Here is a 23129-nt window from a genome sequence, read left to right as displayed (position 1 = left end):
TCCACCACCCTGTGAAACACTTCCGCTTCCATGGTTCCATCCGCTGCCAAATCCACTTCCAGATATCTAAAACACCTCACTTCCTCCAGTTTTTCTCCATTCAAACTTACCTACAATTGACTTGTCCCTCAACCCTACTGTACCTAATAACCTTGCTTTTATTCACATTTGCTCTCAGCTTTCTTCTTTCACACACTTTACCAAATTCAGTCACCCGAGCTGTATCATCAGCGAACAACAACTGACTCCCTTCCCAAGCCCTTTCATCCATGACAGACTGCGTACTTGCCCCTCTCTCCAAAACTCTTGCATCCACCTCCCTAACAACCCCATCCATAAACAAATTAAACAACCATGGAGACATCACACACCCATGCCGCAAACCGACATTCATTGAGAACCAATCACTTTCCTCTCTTCCTACTCGTACATATGCCTTACATCCTCGATAAGAACTTTTCATTGCTTTTAACAACTTGCCTCCCACACCATATATTCCTAATACCTTTCTCAGAGCATCTGTATCAACTCTATCATATGCCTTCTCCAGATCCATAAATGCTACGTACAAACTCATTTGTTTTTCTAAATATTTTTTTCATACATTCTTCAAAGCAAACTCCTGATCCACACATCCTCTACCACTTCTGACCTGAAATTCGTTTCCTGCGTTTGCGATGTAGCTCCAGGAACAGGCGAGGAAAGCCACATCCGCTCACATCCATTCTCTAGCTGGCATGTGTAATGCACCGAAACCATAGCTCCCTATCCACAACCATGCATCAGTCCTCTCTACTGTATACCCCGAACGATTCGCACGCCTTGGTTCAGTCCACTGACTGTACGTTGACCTCAGTATGCCACATCGTTTCAGTTCATCTTATCCCGTGCACTCCTTTTACTCTCCTGCATGTTCAGGCCTCGATCGCTCGAAATCTCTACCTTTATCCTTCCATCTCCAATTTGGTGTCCTTGTTCTCCTTGTTCCCTCCACCTCTGACACCTATATCTTCTTTGTGAACCTTTCCTCAATCACTCTCTCCTCATGTTTGAATCATATCAGCATTTCTTCATCTGCTCTCTCACACACTTTTTTGTTACCACATTACTCTCTTATTCTTTCATTAATTACTAGATCAAAACACCTCACAGCACATATTGTCCTCAAACATTTCATTTCCAACACTTCCATCCTCCTCCGCACAGCTCTCTCTATAGTTCATGACTCGCATCCATATGAGTTTGGAACTACTATTGCTTCAAACATACTCATTTTTGCTATCCCAGATCATGTTCTTTCTTTCCACTAATATTTGTTTGCTACTTGATCCCTCACCCCTTCCCCACCATATCACTTACTTCCGCTTTCAGGTATTTAGAACACTTCACTTCCTTCAATTTTTTTCCTCTTCAGATTCACACCCCTAACTAAACTGTCCCTCACCCCTTCTAAACCTACTAATCTTGCTGTTATTTACATTCACTCTCATCTTCTTTTCACACTCTCGCCTAAACTGTCACCAACTTCTGCAGTTTCTCACCTGAATTTTGCAACCAGTTTAGTATCACCAGCAAACAACAGCTGACTCACTTCCCAATCCTTCCCATCCGCCACACACTGAATACTCGGCTCTCTCCCCAAGCCTCAAAGTGGTACAAAGCTGTTACTGTGATTAATTTCTGTTAGATTCAACTAGAGCACCGTTTAAACAGATATGTGTGGATTATTACGGCATGTCAATGGATATGTCTGCACGGGTACTGTTTAAGGTGGGCTGAACATGGGATAGATGACGACAGTAAAAGTGTAGATGACTAATGTATCGCTAGAGTAAGAAAATCTAGAGTTTAGTGGCAAGTGAGAGCTACAGCTGGGGATGAATTGTGGCAGGAGAAAACTCAAGAACGGTAGGCATAGTTTCAGGAAAATGGACGTAATAGTAGAAATAAATTCGTGGTAAGGGAGGGATTCAGGAAGGTGAGGTTTTGCTAGGCGAGAGTCATAACCTTGAAAGGCAAGACAATTAAAGGATACGAATGATTTTATTAAGGAATGGGCCATGATAAAAAGACCAGTGAAGGAAATGGACCGTGGAGGAGAAACTGTTGCGGTAGTGGAAGAGTATGACTGACGTGAGACTTTGCAGGGAACAGATCATATGAAGAGAAGGTGACGACAAGTAAAGGGAAAGCACTGCGGAACCTGTGAGTGGAAAGCTTACACTTGCAGGGATGAGGGAAGAGGATGGCTTGTGTCAGGGAAAGAGCAGTTGGAGAAAGGAAAATAAATTGGAAGAGTTCTCCGAGGGGGTACGCATCTACCAAACTTCTCACACTTACTAACCTTCGATGCTGTACCGCTGTGCTTGTGGTTCACTCTGGAAAGAAACAAAAAAATATAATTGCCATATGTCAGGAGTAAGAATATCATAAAACATAACACAAGATTGTGTTTACCAATTGAGAAGGTAAATTTCTTACTGACACAAGTGTATGCACACACACACACACACACACACACACACACACACACACACACACACACACACACACACACACACATACAAACACACACAAACACACACACACACACACACACACACACACACACACACACACACACACACACACACGCACACACATACAAAAGGAGCTTCGACATATGCTGTGACAAACACATAGGCAACACTTCAGCAAGCCAGCATATATATAATTTGAGATTAAAGAATGAGTATAGATAAGAAATAATGAACAAGGAAACACTAAAGGAAATATTGTGAAGAAGGCAGGAGGAATGAGATTATTTCATTAATTTGTCATGAGCAAATTCTTCGTCATATGAATAGTCCATCAAGCAAAGTGGGCAGAGTTAAAGATGATGAACTAAGGATATGTGGCGAGCCAAATGACGAACTCAGAACTGTTTCATTGTGGAAGACGCTACAGACCCAACATCACTGAGGTGGGATGGGGAGGAGACAAAATACAGTAGTTTGGGAAAGTCTTGGGAGTAAATTCAGGGGTTGGTGAGAGGACAAGAGTTAAGGAAGGAGTAGAACTACTCCTGAAGCAGGAATTTTGGAAGTTTGTGATAGAGTGCAAGAAAGTAAATTCTAGATTCATATAGGTAAAACTGAAAGTGGATGAAGAGAGATGGGTGATTATTGGTACCTATGCACCTGGTCATGAGAAGAAAGATCACGAGAGGCAAGTGTTTTGGGAGCAGCTGAGTGAGTGTGTTAGCAGCTTTGATGCACGAGACCGAGTTATAGTGATGGGCTATTCAAATGCAAAGGTGAGTAATGTGGCAGTTGAGGGTATACTGACGTACATGGGGTGTTCAGTGTTGTAAATAGAAATGATGAAGAGCTTGTAGATTTGTATGCTGAAAAAGGACTGGTGATTGGGAATACCTGGTTTAAAAAGAGATTTATACATAAGTATACATATGAGAGTAGGAGAAATAGTCAAAGGGCATCACTCAATTACGGGTTAATTGATAGGCGAGTAAAAGAGAGACTTTTAGATGTTAATGAGTTGAGAGGGGCAGCTGGAGGGATGTCTTATCACTATTTTGTGAAGGCGAAGGTGCAAATTTGTAGAGCATTTCAAAAAAGAAGAGAAAATGTTGAGGAGAAGAGAGTGGTGAGAGTAAGTGAGCTTAGAAAGGAGACTTTTGTGTGGAAGTACCTGGATAGATTGAGCGTATAATGGCAAAAGGTGAGAGCAAATGACGTGAGGGGAGTAGGCGAGGAATGGGATTTATTAAGGGAAGCAGTGATGGCTTGCGCAAAAGATACATGTGGCATGAGGGAGGTGGGAGGTGGGCAGATTAGAATGGGTAATGAATGGTGGGATGAAGAAGTAAAGTTGTTAGTGAAAGAAAAAAGAGAGGTGTTTGGACGATACTTACAGGGAAGTAGTGCAAATGACGGGGAAATGTATAAAAGAAAGTGGCAGGAGGTCGAGAGAAAGGTGCAAGGATTAAAAAAAGAGGGCAAATGAGTGTTGGGGCGAGAGACCATCATTACATTTCAGGGAGATTAAAAAGATGTTTTGGATGGAGGTAAATAACGTACGTAAGACAAGAGAACAAATGGGAACATCGGTGAAGGGAGCAAGTGGGGAGGTGATGACAGGGAGTGATGAAGTGGGAAGGAGATAGAGTGAGTATTTTGAAGGTTTGTTGAATGTGTTTGATGATAGAGTGGCAGATATAGGATGTTTTTGGTTGGGATAGTGTGCGAAGTGAGAGGGTCAGGGAGAATGGTTTGGTAAACTGAGAAGAGGTAGTAAAAGCTTTGCAGAAGATGAAATCCGGCAAGGCGGCGGGTTTGGATGGTACTGCAGTGTGATTATTAAAAAAGGGGGGTGACAGTGTTGTTGATTGGTTGGTAAGAACATTCAGTGTACGTATGGACCATGGTGAAGTACCTAAGGATTGGCGGAATGCAGGCATAGTTCCATCGTACAAAGGCAAAGGGGATAAAGTTGAGTGTTCAAACTACAGAGATATAAGTTTGTTGAGAATTGCTGAGAAATCATATGGGAGAACATTGACTGAGAGGGTGAAGACATGTACAGAGCATTATACTAAGGAAGAGTAGTGTGTTTCCAGAAATGGTAGAGGATGTGTGAATCAGGTGTTTGCTTAGAAGAATGTATGTAAGAAATACTTAGAAAAACAGATAGATTTGTATGTAGATATTTATGGATCTGGAGAAGGCATATGATAAGGTTGACAGAAATGCTTTGTGGAAGGTTTTAAGAGTATATGGTGGGGGACTTAATTTGCTAGAAGCAGTGAAAAATTTTTGGCAAGGAGGTAAGGCATATGTGCAAGTAGGAAGACAGAAGAGTGATCGGTTCCCAGTGAATGTCGATTTGCGGCAGGGGTGTGTGATGTCCCCATGTTTGTTGAATTTGTTTATGGATTGGGTGGCTAGAGAGGTAAATGCAAAAGTTTTGGAGAGATGATACAGCTCTAGTGACTGATTAATGTGAGCAACTGCAGAGGCTGGTGGCTGAGTTTGGAAAATATGCGTGAAAGGAGAAAGTTTAGAGTATATGTAATTAAGAGCAAGGTTATTAGGTTCAGTAGGGTTGAGGGGCAAGTTAAATGGGACGTAAGTTTAAATGGAGAAAACTTGGAGGAAGTGAAGTGTTTTAGATATCTGGGAGTGGACTTAGCAGCGGACGGAACCATGGAAGCGGAAGTGAGCCACTGTGCGATGGAGGGGTCGAAGGTTCTAGGAGCGATGAAGAATGTGTGGAAGGAGAGACCGTTATCTCAGAGAGCAAAAATAGGTATGTTTGAAGGAATAGTTGTTTCAATAATGTTATATGGTTGCGAGGCATGGGCTATAGACAGGGTTCTACGGAGGAGGGTGGACGTGTTGTAAATGAAATGTTTGAGGACAATATGTGGTGTGAGGTAGTTTGATCGATTCGAGTAAGTGATGAAAGGGTGAGAGATGTGTGGAAATAAAAAGTGTGTGGTTGAGAGAGCAGAAGAGGGTGTGTCAAAATGGTTTGGCCATATAGAGAAAATGAGTGAGGAAAAGTTGACAAAGAGGATATATGTGTCAGAGGTGGAGGGAACAAGGAGAAGTAGGAGACCAAATTGGAGGAGGAAGGATGGAGTGAAAAAGATTTTGAGCGGTCGGGGCCTGAACATACAGGAGGGTGACAGGCGTGTAGGGAATAGTTAACTGGAACGATGTGGTATACCGGCGTCGAACTGAACCATGGCATGTGAAGCGTCTTGGGTAAACCATGGAAAGGTATGTGTGTGTCTGTTCGTTTCGTGATGGTCCAATTCCTTTTCTTACTCTCTTCCTTTTTCTTAAATATTTGTAAAATTTCTTGGGATTATTTTCAACTTTCAAGGAAATTTTTTCTTCTTCCTTGAGCTTACTCTGTCCTATGACCCTACGATCTCTTTGAATTTTGATTAATTCTTGATGATTTTCATCGGTTCCCATTGATTTGAATTTCTTTTATATTTTCTTCTTTTGGTGAATTAGTCCTTCTATTTTCCTACTAATCCATAATGTTTTGAAATATTGCAAGTTCTCTTTTCAATTCGTGGAATATGTTGGTTTTCAATCTCGAGTAGAGTTTCTAGAAGTATTCCACATTTTTTCAACTGTGTGGACGTCAATTTTTGTCCAATTGGTACTGAGAATTTTGTGTGTAATGTTTCCAGAATTTGCTCGCCTATAATCTGGGATCAAGAGTTCGTTATCATGTATTTCATGATCTAAATTCATCTCATATCTAATCAAACTGCGATCACTGTTTGACAAAACTTTCGCCGACTTTGCAGGAGTTGATTAAGTTTGTATCACTGTTGAAGGCAAGATCAAGAATGATTTTACCTCTAGTTCGTTTTGCAATTAACTGTTTTAGATGAGCGTCTTCAGTCAGTTCCATTGGTCTAGTTTCCTTTCGGTGTGTTGAAATGGTTTGAACATGTGAAGTGAATGAGTAAGGAAAGGTTGACAGAAAATATATATGTCAGAGGTGAAGGGAACAACGACAGTAGGAAGATCTAAGATGGAAGGATTGAGTGAAAAAGATTTTGAGGTAGCGCTAGGAAAAGACAACAAAGGGGCATTCCTTTACACTCAGTCTCTAGCTGTCATGTAATAATGCACCGAAACCACAGCTCCCTTTCCACATACAGGCCCCACAGAACTTTCCATGGTTTACCCCAGACGCTGCACGTTACCTGGCTCAATCCATTAATAGCACGTCGAACCCGGTATACCACATCGTTCCAATTCACTCTATTCCTTGCCCGCCTTTCACCCTTCTGCATGCTCAGGCCCCAATCATTTAAATTTTTTTTCACTTCATCTTTCCACATCCAGTTTGGTCTCCCACTTCTTGTTCCCTACACCTCTGACACATATATTCTCTTGGTCAATCTTTCCTCACTCATTCTCTCCATGTGCCCAAACCATTTCAAAACACCCTCCTCTGCTCTCTCAACCACACTCTTTTTATTACCACACATCTCTCTTACCCTTTCATTACTTACACGATCAAACCACCTCACACCACATATCATCTTCAAACATCTCACTTCCAGCACATCCACCCTTCTCCGCACAACTCTATCCACAGCCTACGCCTCGCAACCATATAACATTGTTGGAACCACTATTCCTTCAAACATACCCATTTTTGCTTTCCAAGATGATGTTCTCGACTTCCACACATTCTTCAAAGCTCCCAGAACTTTCGCCCCCTCCCCCACCCTATGATTCACTTCCGCTTCCATGGTTCCATCCGCTGCCAAATCCACTCCCAGATATCTAAAACACTTCACTTCCTCCGGTTTTTCTCCATTCAAACTTACCTCCCAGTTGACTTGTCCCTCAACCCTACTGTACCTAATAACCTTGCTCTTATTCACATTTACTCTCAGCTTTCTTCTTTCACACACTTTGCCAAACTCAGTCACCAGCTTCTGCAGTTTCTCACATGAATCAACCACCAGCGCTGATAAGTTCCCAAGTGCACTTTCGTGTGATAATCACATCATCAGGGGAGACACACGAGGGAAATATTACAGTCAGTTGATATGCAACGAAGAAACGTAGCTAGGACGCCATTTGGTAAACATGCGATTGTCGAAGACAGACAACGAGCGTATCATAAACATACTATTTTACAAATCTTATCAACAATAAAGTTATCCAATTTGTATAAACAATCACTGATATTAAGATTATAATTCTTTGTGTATCTAATGATAGAAGATTGAATGATATTTCTCGTGGTAATAGAGTTTGAGTTAATAACTGAGATGGTATTTCTCCAGTCAATACAATGATCATAGTTTTTAAACGTTATTAAACAAAGCATTTGATTCTTGTCCTTATACTATATTTATGTTGTTTAAGTCTAATAGAAAGATCCATTACAGTCTGTCCAACATAAAACCCATCACAATTTCCACATGGCGCTTCACAGATGCACCCAGGAGAATTTTCTGGTGAATTCCTGATTAAGATATTCTTTATAGTGTTATTGTTGCTAAAGGCAACATTTAAGTTGGCAAAGAAATCATTTTATAGAGTTGAGCCCAAACCTCCCATTGACACCAAAAATTCTTTAGTTCTCCCTTTTATTGAATAATATTACTTTATTTCCCATGTTGCTTAAAGCCTTTAATGTAAATGTTGCCTTCAGCAACAATAATACTATAAAGAATATCTTAATCAGGAATTCACCAAAAAATTCTCCTGGGTGCATCTATAAAGTGCCACGTAGAAATTGTAATAAGTTTTATGTTGGACAGACTGGTAAGGATCTTTGTGTTAGACGTAAGCAACATAGATATAGTATAAGAACGGTACAAGAATCAAATGCCTTGTTTGATAACGTTTAAAAACTATTATCATTTTATTGACTGGAGTAATGCTATCTCAGTTATTAACTCTAACTCTATTTCCACGAAAAATATCATTGAATCTTCTATCATTAAATACACAAAGTACTGTAATCTTAAGATTCGTGATGGTTTATACAAACTGTATAACTTCATTGTTGATAAAATTTGTAAAATAGTAAGTTTATGATACGCTCGTTGTCTGTCTTGGACAATCGCATGTTTACCAAATGGCGTTAACTACATTTCTTCGTTGTATATCAACTGACTGTTATATTTCTCTCTTGTGTCTCCCCTGATGATGTGATTATCACACGAAAGTGCACTTGGGAACTTACCGTGTTTTATTTTCCCTGTGGACTCTTAAGGTTATACTTGATAATGCGCAAAATTGTGATCCTTTCCAACATGGATTCCGCGCGGCTCTTCTATTAGTTCTCTACAAGCTGTCCTGGACTTTCTCCTTTCGTTATTGCTTTCTCCAAATCGTTAATCTTGGCCCACCAACTGAAGTTAAGATTTGGATTCCTTAGGAAATGCCTTGATGAACAAGTGATGCCAAGATCTGTCCTACCTCAACGATTGTTGCAGCTGTCTGGTAGACCATTTGACCAATTCCAAAACATCATTTTAAAGAAACACATTGAATTAAAGAAGACTGAAATGGAGGAGGCTTTTCGTATTACAAGAGAGAAGAAAAGTGCCTTTCAAATGGCAATACCGAGAACTGGAAGAACCGGATGTTGGACTATTGCTATAATAGATTAAGAAATGAACGTAATAGGCTACAAATGAAACTAAATTGTAATTTGGACCATATTATCAAAAATAGTGACTGGACTAAGAACACAAACCCTACTTTTGTGATAAAACTATCCATTAAGCAACTAGATAAGGATCTAACAGGGAAGCCAGCTATGTTGATGTCACAGTCTTTTTGCAATTTAGAGAAATACAGAAATTTATCTAATGATGAAATTAATATCTGTGAGGGTTTAGTATATGCCAATTTGTCAAAACCAGTGGAACCTAATTGCCCTAAAAGATTCATAAGATCTATTAACACCTTAAAAAAAGACAATGATATACATATTACTAAAGCGGATAAGGCTAACGCTGTTGTGATTATGGACAAACGTAATTATTTATCTAAAATGAATGATATTTTGAATGATGACACAACATATTCTAAACACAGTAAGAATCCCCTAGAAGCAGTTGATTCCCATTTCAATAAAGAACTGAAGTTGTTGTTGAAAGGTAATGGTTCCCTTATCAAAAGTTTATCATCTTTGTCCCCTTCATTGCCATATATGTATGAACTTATCAAAACACATAAACAAAACTTTCCATCAAAACCTATAGTGAGTTCAGTATGCTCCATCACATATAGATTGTTAAAATGGTTAGTTTCTTTATTAAGCCCTTTAGTGGATAAGATATCAAGTTTTAATATCATGAACAATGTAGATTTAGTTGACAAGCTTAACATTATCAATGTTAATTTTGATTTCAAACTTGTTAGCTTTGATGTTTCCTCACTTTTCACAAAAGTTCCAGTTGATGACCTTTTAGAATATTCATTGGATGATATTCATTTACCTGTTATAAAGTCTGTTTTGATTGAACTTACGAAATTGTGTATAAAAGACTGTGTATTTCAATTCAATGGAGATAATCATGCTCAAAAATTTGGTATGGCAATGGGTAACCCTCTTTCACCTGTACTTAGTAATCTTTATATAGAATTTTTTGAAACAAAGTCACTAAAAGATATCTTATCTTCTAGTACAATATGGTTTAGGTATGTAGATGATGTTCTTTGTGTTAGGCCAACATATGAAAATTTACAAATATTTTTCCCCTTACTCAAAAATTTAGTACCTTCCATCAAATTCACTGAAGACAATGAAAATAATGGTATGTTACCATTTTTAGATTGTATGTTCCATAGGCAAGGAAACAAGTTTAAGTTTAGCATATACAGAGAACCTACCAATGTATGTTCATATATCCATTATTACTCATCTCAACAGGACGGAGTTGAATTATCCTCATTTCAATCTATTTTCCTTAGGGCATTACGTATTTGCAGTCCAGAGTTTATTGATGATGAGCTTGAGAAGATATATTCTATTTGATCTAAGTTAAGGTACCCTAGATCTTTCATTGATAAATCCCTTAAGTTAGCGAAGAAATCATTTTATAAAGTTGAGCCCAAACCTCCCATTGACAACAAGAATCTTTTAGTTCTCCCTTTTAATAATAATTTCACTTTGCTGTTGCTGAAATCCTTTAATGTAAATATTGCCTTCAGCAACAATAATACTATAAAGAATATCTTAATCAGGAACTCACCAGAAAATTCTCCTGGTTGCATCTATAGAGTGCCATGAAGAAATTGTGATAGGTTTTATGTTGGACAAACTGGTAAAAATCTTTCTGTTAGACTTAAATAACATAAATATAGTATAAGCACGGAACAAGAATCAAATGCCTTGTTTAATCACGTTAAAGACTATGATCATTGAATTGACTGGAGTAATGCCATCCCAGTTATTAACTCTATTACCACGAGAGATATCACTGAATCTTCTATTATCCGGATCAGGTGTTTGCTTTGAAGGATGTATGTGAGAAATACTGAGAAAAGCAAATGGATTTGTATGTAGCATTTATGGATCTGGCGAAGGCATATGATAGAGTTGATAGAGATGCTCTGTGGAAGGTATTAAGAATATACGGTGTGGGAGGAAAGTTGTTAGAAGCAGTGAAAAGTTTTTATCGAGGATGTAAGGCATGTGTACATGTAGGAAGAGAGGAAAGTGATTGGTTCTCAGTGAATGTAGGTTTGCGGCAGGGGTGTGTGATATATATATATAAATATATATATATATATATATTTTTTTTTTACCATACTTTGTCGCTGTCTCCCGCGTTTGCGAGGTAGCGCAAGGAAACAGACGAAAGAAATGGCCCAACCCACCCCCATACACATGTATATACATACGTCCACACACGCAAATATACATACCTACACAGCTTTCCATGGTTTACCCCAGACGCTTCACATGCCTTGATTCAATCCACTGACAGCAGGTCAGCCCCGGTATACCACATCGCTCCAATTCACTCTGTTCCTTGCCCTCCTTTCACCCTCCTGCATGTTCAGGCCCCGATCACACAAAATCTTTTTCACTCCATCTTTCCACCTCCAATTTGGTCTCCCTCTTCTCCTTGTTCCCTCCACCTCCGACACATATATCCTCTTGGTCAATCTTTCCTCACTCATCCTCTCCATGTGCCCAAACCACTTCTAAACACCCTCTTCTGCTCTCTCAACCACGCTCTTTTTATTTCCACACAACTCTCTTACCCTTACGTTACTCACTCGATCAAACCACCTCACACCACACATTGTCCTCAAACATCTCATTTCCAGCACATCCATCCTCCTGCGCACAACTCTATCCATAGCCCACGCCTCGCAGCCATACAACATTGTTGGAACCACTATTCCTTCAAACATACCCATTTTTCCTTTCCGAGATAATGTTCTCGACTTCCACACATTCTTCAAGGCCCCCAGAATTTTCGCCCCCTCCCCCACCCTATGATCCACTTCCGCTTCCATGGTTCCATCCGCTGCCAGATCCACTCCCAGATATCTAAAACACTTCACTTCCTCCAGTTTTTCTCCATTCAAACTCACCTCCCAATTGACTTGACCCTCAACCCTACTGTACCTAATAACCTTGCTCTTATTCACATTTACTCTTAACTTTCTTCTTCCACACACTTTACCAAACTCAGTCACCAGCTTCTGCAGTTTCTCACATGAATCAGCCACCAGCGCTGTGTCATCAGCGAACAACAACTGACTCACTTCCCAAGCTCTCTCATCCCCAACAGACTTCATACTTGCCCCTCTTTCCAAAACTCTTGCATTTACCTCCCTAACAACCCCATCCATAAACAAATTAAACAACCATGGAGACATCACACTTCAGTGAAGGGCGCAAATGGGGAGGTGATAACAAGTAGTGGTGATGTGAGAAGGAGATGGAGTGAGTATTTCGAAGGTTTGTTGAATGTGTTTGATGATAGAGTGGCAGATATAGGGTGTTTTGGTCGAGGTGGTGTGCAAAGTGAGAGGGTTAGGGAAAATGATTTGGTAAACAGAGAAGAGGTAGTGAAAGCTTTGCGGAAGATGAAAGCCGGCAAGGCAGCAGGTTTGGATGGTATTGCAGTGGAATTTATTAAAAAAGGGGGTGACTGTATTGTTGACTGGTTGGTAAGGTTATTTAATGTATGTATGACTCATGGTGAGGTGCCTGAGGATTGGCGGAATGCGTGCATAGTGCCATTGTACAAAGGCAAAGGGGATAAGAGTGAGTGCTCAAATTACAGAGGTATAAGTTTGTTGAGTGTTCCTGGTAAATTATATGGGAGGGTATTGATTGAGAGGGTGAAGGCATGTACAGAGCATCAGATTGGGGAAGAGCAGTGTGGTTTCAGAAGTGGTAGAGGATGTGTGGATCAGGTGTTTGCTTTGAAGAATGTATGTGAGAAATACTTAGAAAAGCAAATGGATTTCTATGTAGCATTTATGGATCTGGAGAAGGCATATGATAGAGTTGATAGAGATGCTCTGTGGAAGGTATTAAGAATATATGGTGTGGGAGGCAAATAATATATAAATATATATATATATATATATATATATATATATATATATATATATATATATATATATATATATATATATATATATATATATATATATATATATATATATATATATGTATATATATATTTTTTTTTTTTTTGCTTTGTCGCTGTCTCCCGCGTTTACGAGGTAGCGCAAGGAAACAGACGAAAGAAATGGACCAACCCACACTCATACACATGTATATACATACACGTCCACACACGCAAATATACATACCTACACAGCTTTCCATGGTTTACCCCAGACGCTTCACATGCCCTTATTCAATCCACTGACAGCACGTCAACCCCGGTATACCACATCGATCCAATTCACTCTATTCCTTGCCCTCTTTTTTTCCCTTCAGCATGTTCAGGCCCCGATCACACAAAATCTTTTTCACTCCATCTTTCCACCTCCAATTTGGTCTCCCACTTCTCCTCGTTCCCTCCACCACCGGCACATATATCCTCTTGGTCAATCTTTCCTCACTCATTCTCTCCATGTGCCCAAACCATTTCAAAACACCCTCTTCTGCTCTCTCAACCACGCTCTTTTAATTTCCACACATCTCTCTTACCCTTACGTTACTCACTCGATCAAACCACCTCACACCACACATTGTCCTCAAACATCTCATTTCCAGCACATCCATCCTCCTGCGCACAACTCTATCAATAGTCCACGCCTCGCAACCATACAACATTGTTGGAACCACTATTCCTTCAAACATACCCATTTCTGCTTTCCGAGATAATGTTCTCGACTTCCACAAATTCTTTAAGGCCCCCAGAATTTTCGCCCCCTCCCCCACCCTATGATCCACTTCCGCTTCCATGGTTCCATCCGCTGCCAGATCCACTCCCAGATATCTAAAACACTTCACTTCCTCCAGTTTTTCTCCATTCAAACTCACCTCCCAATTGACTTGACCCTCAACCCTACTGTACCTAATAACCTTGCTCTTATTCACATTTACTCTTAACTTTCTTCTTCCATACACTTTACCAAACTCAGTCACCAGCTTCTGCAGTTTCTCACATGAATCAGCCACCATCGCTGTATCATCAGCGAACAACAACTGACTCACTTCCCAAACTCTCTCATCCCCAACAGACTTCATACTTGCCCCTCTTTCCAAAACTCTTGCATTTACCTCCCTAACAACCCCATCCATAAACAAATTAAACAACCATGGAGACATCACACACCCCTGCCGCAAACCTACATTCACTGAGAACCAATCACTTTCCTCTCTTCCTACACGTACACATGCCTTACATCCTCGATAAAAACTTTTCACTGCTTCTAACAACTTTCCTCCCACACCATATATTCTTAATACCTTCCACAGAGCATCTCTATTAACTCTATCATATGCCTTCTCTAGATCCATAAATGCTACATACAAATCCATTTGCTTTTCTAAGTATTTTTCATATATATTCTTCAAAGCAAACACCTGATCCACACATCCTCTACCACTTCTGAAACCACACTGCTCTTCCCCAATCTGATGCTCTGTACATGCCTTCACCCTCTCAATCAATACCCTCCCATATAATTTACCAGGAACACTCAACAAACTTATACCTCTGTAATTTGAACACTCACTCTTATCCCCTTGCCTTTGTACAATGGCACTATGCACGCATTCCGCCAATCCTCAGGCACCTCACCATGAGTCATACATACATTAAATAACCTTACCAACCAGTCAACAATACAGTCACCCCCTTTTTTTAATAAATTCCACTGCAATACCATCCAAACCTGCTGCCTTGCCGGCTTTCATCTTCCGCAAAGCTTTCACTACCTCTTCTCTGTTTACCAAATCATTTTCCCTAACCCTCTCACTTTGCACACCACCTCGACCAAAACACCCTATATCTGCCACTGTATCATCAAACACATTCAACAAACCTTCAAAGTACTCACTCCATCTCCTTCTCACATCACCACTACTTGTTATCACCTCCCCATTTGCGCCCTTCACTGAAGTTCCCATTTGCTCCCTTGTCTTACGCACTTTATTTACCTCCTTCCAGAACATCTTTTTATTCTCCCTAAAATTTAATGATACTCTCTCAACCCAACTCTCATTTGCCCTTTTTTTCACCTCTTGCACCTTTCTCTTGACCTCCTGTCTCTTTCTTTTATATATCTCCCACTTAATTGCATTTTTTCCCTGCAAAAATCGTCCAAATGTCTCTCTCTTTTTTTTCACTAATACTCTTACTTCTTCATCCCACCACTCACTACCTTTTCTAATCAACCCACCTCCCACTCTTCTCATGCCACAAGCATCTTTTGCGCAATCCATCACTGATTCCCTAAATACATCCCATTCCTCCCCCACTCCCCTTACTTCCACTGTTCTCACCTTCTTCCATTCTGTACTCAGTCTCTCCTGGTACTTCCTCACACAGGTCTCCTTCCCAAGCTCACTTACTCTCACCACCCTCTTCACCCCAACATTCACTCTTCTTTTCTGAAAACCCATACAAATCTTCACCTTAGCCTCCACAAGATAATGATCAGACATCCCTCCAGTTGCACCTCTCAGCACATTAACATCCAAAAGTCTCTCTTTCGCGCGCCTGTGAATTAACACGTAATCCAATAACGCTCTCTGGCCATCTCTCCTACTTACATACGTATACTTATGTATATCTCGCTTTTTAAACCAGGTATTCCCAATCATCAGTCCTTTTTCAGCACATAAATCTACAAGCTCTTCACCATTTCCATTTACAACACTGAACACCCCATGTATACCAATTATTCCCTCAACTGCCACATTACTCACCTTTGCATTCAAATCACCCATCACTATAACCCGGTCTCGTGCATCAAAACCACAACACACTCATTCAGCTGCTCCCAAAACACTTGCCTCTCATGATCTTTCCTCTCATGCCCAGGTGCATATACACCAATAATCACCCACCTCTCTCCATCAACTTTCAGTTTTACCCATATTAATCGAGAATTTACTTTCTTACATTCTAACACATACTCCCACAACTCCTGTTTCAGGAGTATTGCTACTCCTTCCCCTGCTCTTGTCCTCTCACTAACCCCTGACTTTACTCCCCAGACATTCCCAAACCACTCTTCCCCTTTACCCTTGAGCTTCGTTTCACTCAGAGCCAAAACATCCAGGTTCCTTTCCTCAAACATACTACCTATCTCTCCTTTTTTCACATCTTGGTTACATCCACACACATTTACGCACCCCACTCTGAGCCTTCGAGGAGGATGAGCACTCCCCGCGTGACTCCTTCTTCTGTTTCCCATTTTAGAAAGTTAATACAAGGAGGGGAGGATTTCCGGCCCCCCGCTCCCGTCCCCTCTCGTCGCTTTCTACGACACGCGAGGAATACGTGGGAAGTATTCTTTCACCCCTATCCCCAGGGATGATATACATATATACATACATATACACATACACACACATACACATACATACGCACATATACACACACACACACACACATACATATATATACATATGAAAAATGTAAGAAACAATTACAAAACTGAAACTTCTAGCTTGAAATGAATGAAAAAATGAATGTCACATAATGGTTCAACCTCTGGCTATGGAAAAAGGAAATGTGTAATTTATTTACACAAACGTCAATAGCAGTTCTCATCAATTTAACCATTGTATCAATAAGCTTCAATGTCTAAGCTACATTTTTCTCCAATTTCACCATTTTCTTGTCAAAACACCATGTATGAAAACTATCACTCCAGTAACACAACTATAAAAATTTACTTCCCCTTTGAAAAAAAAAAAAAAGTTCTGGGGAAGTCTGGGTATATATATATATATATATATATATATATATATATATATATATATATATATATATATATATATATATATATATATATATATATATATATATATATATATATATATATATATATATATATATATATATATATGTATATATATATGTATATATATATATATATATATATATATATATATATATATATATATATATATATATATATATATATATATATATATATATATATATATATATATATATATATATATATATATATATATATATATATATATATATATATATATATATATATATACATATATATATACATATATATATATATATATATATATATATATATATATATATATATATGTATATATATATATATATATATATATATATATATATATACATCAACTCAGGTAAATCGATCAAAAGATAGATAAAGAGGTACACATATGTACAGTACATATATATACATATTTGATGAGATAATATACTAGGGGAACGGCATTGTAATAGGCATGTATTTCTGTCGCAATATCGTTGTCTGTTTGTCTTATCATAACCACTTCCGTTGCATGATCCCAAGTGCTACAAAAATGCATGTAAGTGCTAATAAAAGGTTTTATTGGCTTGATATCTGATTATGATCTTATCGTCACGACGGAGATGTTGCCAGGCTTTTGGAGCAGATGTTGACATGCTGCCAGGTGTAGTTGTTGCTCTGTCATACCTTAGGAGCAGGCGTATATATATGCATGCTGCCTGGTCTCAGAGCATGTATCAGCTTGGTGTCAGGACTCAGGAGTAGTTATGACCTACTGGCAGTCCTCATGAACAGGTGCTGGCATGATGCCAGGCCACATGTGTGGGTGTTGACGTATTACATATCATTAGGAATAGGTGTTGTCCTGTTACTAGGCCACTCGGGCAGGTGCTGTTATGTTACTATCAAATCACAGGAGCAGGTGCTGCAATGTCCTCAGGTTACAAAATTAGGTGCTGCGAAGCGAAAAGGGCATGTGCTTTTCAAAATATATTCGATCTAGGGCCCGGGTTGGGTTATGTTTAGAAACTAAGGTTCCCTTTAGCATTGCGACCTCAAGATGTTTCTAATGGTCACCGCATTGAGCTGATAGTATTGTTTCAATGACAAATCTCTAAGGCTTAATATGTCAAAAAAGAATGACAGAATAGATATCCACATTGATATCAAAATCCTCTTATATGAACAGTAGTGTTATTGATTCTAGTTTCCCTGCTTATTTACCAGGGAACATGCATGTATGCGTTTTCATCGGCCTAGAAACTACATGAGTATAATAATCGCATTTCAGTTGCTCTAAATGTCAACGTGAGAATGAATGCATCCTGCATTCAAACACCTTCAACCAAATGATAAAAAGAAACAAACTGGACTGATTACAATATCTTAGACCCTAGGGATGAAAGATAACGTTGTTGGTTTAGCTGCAAATTGGCAACAGAAAACTGGCTACCCATGTTCCCTTACTGAATTCTGTCGCATTCCATGCCACTTTGACTCACAAATCTTTCTCAAGACGTCACGAAAATGTTTTTCAGTCATAACGAGAAGTGTTAGACCTGAACAGACGTGATTATATTTTTTCATCAATATCCCTTCCTTGACACACATAGTAGTACAAATGGTATGTCTTGTAAGTGGTGAAAAAATGTAAAGGTGAAGGTTACTTGTTTGCTTACAGCTTTACAAAGGTGCGTCTGGTGTCTTGCGGTCACTCGTGGACGGCTACGGCGCGGGAAAGTGCAGGGACATACCGGAAACTGCCACCTCGTTGCCAGACCCCTGAACATCAGGGTCAGGCTTGGCCCATCGTTACAGAGGAATCTCTGCCCCGATAATGACTCTTTTACGAGATAGTATCACTTTCATTTTCCCGATTTATCTCTGTAGGGGCAATGGCGAGGTGGGTGACATTACAGCCACAGATAAACTGAACACCCATCAGCTTGTCGCACATATTGTGGAAGGTTGTTTAAAAGGCTTTCTGTTGCTACTCAGATGAAAAAAACTTTTAGTGTTCTGTGACTTGTACACATTATTCGTACCTCTTACATTTTAGAGCTGAATACACACGATAGTAGAGACAGTTTTTATTTCAGTGCCTTAAACTAAAGCATGCCAGCAGGATCCAGGAAGAGTGAAGCCTTTGGCAAAACTGTTGATTGTGTCATTTACATTCTGAGAGGCTCCTGGCAGTACATTCCGGGACTTGCTACAGCTAAGCGACAAGCAGGTCTCCCTCTTCCCATTAAGAACATAAAAGAAAAGACTTACATTGGCTTGGTCAAAATCTAACAGATCGTAGTGTATTGGTTTATGATGCGCTAGTAGTAAGACGGTTTGTTTGCTGCGGTCGCTTGAAATCCACCATAACACAATACCTCAGTGCCCAAAGGTAAATCATCTATTGTACGTATGCAGCACATGTTTAAGATTTATACCTCTCTACTTCGAACGCTCACCTTTGTCCTCGCTGCTTTTGTACGATAGCTTCATATATACAATCTGCCAATCTTCAGGTACCTCACCAGGGTACGTCGAGAATCCTAACTAACTAGTCAACAACAGTCACCCCTCTGTCTAAGGAACTCAACTGCATTACAATCCACTCAAGTCACCTTGCAACATTTTATCTTATGCAAAGCTTTCACCACCTCATCTCCTTTAAGCAAACCATTTGTCACGACTCTCTACCTTCGCATATATCCAAGACACACATTTGCTATCCGTTTCTGTAACACATTGATGAGTCTTTCAGAATACTTGCTCTAGCTCCTCTTATCTTATACACAACCAGACCTTACAGGCCTTTCTGTGGTTTCCTTCGGTGCTTCATATTCCTTAGATCAATCCGTTGACAGCACGTCACCTACCTGTATAACACTTATCTCTCATTCACTTTATTCTGTGCACGCCTTTCTCTCTAATTCATGTTCATACTCCGAGCATTCAAAATCTTATTCATTCTATCCTTTTATCTCCAATTTGGTCACCCTTTTCTTGTTCCCTTCACTTCTGACATAACTATTCTTTTTAATAACGTCTGGTCACTCATTCTCTACATATGTCCAAACCCTTTCAGAATATCCCCTTCAGCTTTATATAATATACTTCGATGTTTCCGTCATAACGAGATAGCACTAAGGTTATATTAAGAACGGCCTCGTCTACTCACTTTTTTTTTTTTGCTGTCACATGTAATGCACTGAAACCAAGGGCCTCCTCTCCACATCCAATCTACAAATGCTTTATCATGGTATCTCCAGACGCCTTCTTGTGCTGTAGTTCAACAGAATGTCAGCTCCTCGTCCCATGCATATAATATCGTTTAAACTTGCTCCATCCGACACACACACACACATCATATTCAGCTGCACATTTCAGTTTCCGATAACTCACACGATCTTTCATTCATTTCTTCTTACTCCTCCTCGATCTTCACTTTCTCTTTGTCCCTCTATTTCAGACATGCATACCCTCTCAGTTTTTGTCTTCATTTATTCTTCCTATATGTCTAAACCATTTGAACATACCCCCTTTAGCATTCTAAACCATTCTTACTCTTGATATCACAATTTTCTTTTACCTTATCAATCCTTTCTTCTTCAATCCTTTTCGCAGTACATATTGTCCTCAAACATCTCGTTTCTAATAAACCTACCCTTTCTCGTACTCTTATATATATAAGGACTACGTTTAACATCCATACAACACTATCAGAATAACACATCACTAAACATACCCATTCTTGCTCTCACGCAGTGACCTCTTTTTCCACACATCTATCAAAGCACCCATTACATCAGGCTCTTCACCTACCATATAACTTACTTCAGCTCCCTTGGTTCCATCCACTACAGTTATCTAGGTGTCTAAAACACTCAACATCCTCTGGGTATTTTCCATTATTTTCTATTCAAAATTACGCTCCATCCAACATGTCTCTGTTCCTTGCTACGTTATATACATTTACCTCTATTCACAGTAACTCTCTACTTTCTTCTGTCATACACGCTCCCATACTAAGACACCATCTTCTGCAGTCCACCACTAGAGCCGTATCATAACCAAACATCAACTGACTTACCTCCCATCACCACCTCCCAACCCTGATAGATTGCAGACTTGCCCCTCTTTCCAAGACCCTCGTTTTCATTTCCTTCGACACCCCAACCATAAACAAATTAAACAGCAATGGTGACATCACACTCTTGCCGCAGACTTACCTACAACTGGAACAACTCACCTTCCTCTCATCTTACTCGTGCACATGTCTTACTGTCTTAATAGATTCTCCTCACTACTATCAGTTGTTTTCCTCCTACACAAATAGTCGTCACACTTTCCAAAAAGCATCGCTATCAATTCTCTTCAAATGCATTTAATTCACATATAAATCCTTTTGTTTCCTTACGTATCTTTATACAAAGTCGTCAAAGTAAACAAGTGATACATGCACTTTCTACCACTCCTGATACCACATTGTTTCTCCCTAGTCCAAAGTTCTTTGAAACCACCACCCTAACAATAACCACTCTCTAATACAACGTGAGATTCACTCAACAAACTTACACAATTTTATTGGGATATTTACTTTTGTCTTTGGTTTTTATGCAATGGCAGTAAACAAGCATTCCGCCAATCCTCAGGCAACTCATCTTGAGATAATCACACCATGAAAATCCTAACTAATCAACCAATAGCATTGCTAACGCCTTTCTTGAGAAACTCAACTGCAGTCCCATCCACTTCAGTTGCTTTGTTACACTTAATCTTACGCAAGGCCTACCCACCTCATCTCTTTTTACCCAACCACTTGTCATGACTCTCTCCCTTCCCATACACCCATGTCCAAGACACACACATATGCTCCACAATCATATGATACATTCAAGAATCTTCAGAATACTTATCATATAATCATCTAACACATTCAAGAGTCCTTCAGAATACTTGCCACTCCGTCATCTAAGTTCTTTAAGTCCTTTCGAATAGTTTTATTGTAAAAGTTCTCTTCGGTGCATAGGTGAAATCGTCCTGCACAGTTCAGTCCAGACATTACTGGATCATAGCACAGCTCAGTCTAGATATCAATAACCCATGAACACAACTCAGTCCAGATATTGCTGACCCACAAAATAGCTCGGTCTAGATATTGCTAGCTTAGAGCACAGCTCAGTTCAGCCATTAATGGCCTACATCACTGTTCAGTTCAGACATTCATGGCTTCCAGCATAGCTCAATCCAGCTATTAATGGCCCACAGCACAGTTCAGCCCACAAATTAATGACTTACAGCTCAGCTCAGTTTAGGCATTGCTGGCCTACAGCACAGCTCAATATATATATTATTGGCCCGTAACGCATCTCAGTTTTGACGTTAATGGCCCAGAGCACAACTCAGTCTATACGTTAAAAGTTCACAGCACAGCTCACTCTAGACATTGGTATCCCAAAATAAAGTTCAGGACAGACATCAATGACCCTCAGCACAACTGAGTTCAGAATTAACTGGTCCACAGTATAGCTCAGTATAGTAATCATTTGATCGTTGCATCTCATTCCAGACATTACTGCCCCACAGCACAGCTGATTCCAGGCATTACTGCCCCACAGCACAGCTGACTCCAGGCATGACTAAACCGCAGCATAGCTTAGTCATAACCTTACTAGCCTACAGCACAGTTCATTCTAGACATTATTGGTCGACAGCACAGCTCATTCCAGACATTAAGAACCCACAGCACAATCTAGTCCAGACATAGATGGCTCATGGCACAGATCAGTCGAGAAATTAAAGGCCCACACAGCAGCTCAGTCCAGACATTACTAGCCAACTGCACATCATTCAAAATATTGATGACCCACACAGCACAGTTAGTTGCAGACATTACTGGTCCAGAGTACAATTCATTCCAGGAACTATTGGCCAGCAGGATAAATCGTTTCAGACATTACTAGCCCACAGCACATTTCAGTGCAGACATTACTGGTCAACGGAACAGCACAGTCCAGATATCAACGGCCCACTGCATAGCTCATTCCCAACGTTACTGATCCACAGCTTAGTTCAATCCAAACATCGCAAGCACACAGCACTTCTCAGTCCAGACATTACTGGCCCACAGCAACTCAGTCCATACATTAATGGCTCATGGCA

General features: G+C 39.8%; 1 protein-coding gene across 1 annotated transcript in view; it reads right to left on the bottom strand.

The window, feature by feature from the left end:
- LOC139754491 (uncharacterized) overlaps window positions 1-23129 on the bottom strand; it is a 159805-nt gene that overhangs the window by 94650 nt on the left and 42026 nt on the right. Inside the window, exon 2 of the mRNA XM_071671756.1 lies at window positions 2345-2378. Within this exon, the coding sequence (XP_071527857.1) occupies window positions 2345-2378 (34 nt within the window). The remainder of the gene's footprint in view (window positions 1-2344; window positions 2379-23129) is intronic.

The sequence above is a fragment of the Panulirus ornatus genome, chromosome 17 (genome assembly GCF_036320965.1).
Source record: "Panulirus ornatus isolate Po-2019 chromosome 17, ASM3632096v1, whole genome shotgun sequence".
Classification (NCBI taxonomy): Eukaryota; Metazoa; Arthropoda; class Malacostraca; order Decapoda; family Palinuridae; genus Panulirus; species Panulirus ornatus.
The sequence above is the reverse complement of the archived record's forward strand: the minus strand, read 5'-3'. Positions and strand labels throughout refer to the sequence as shown.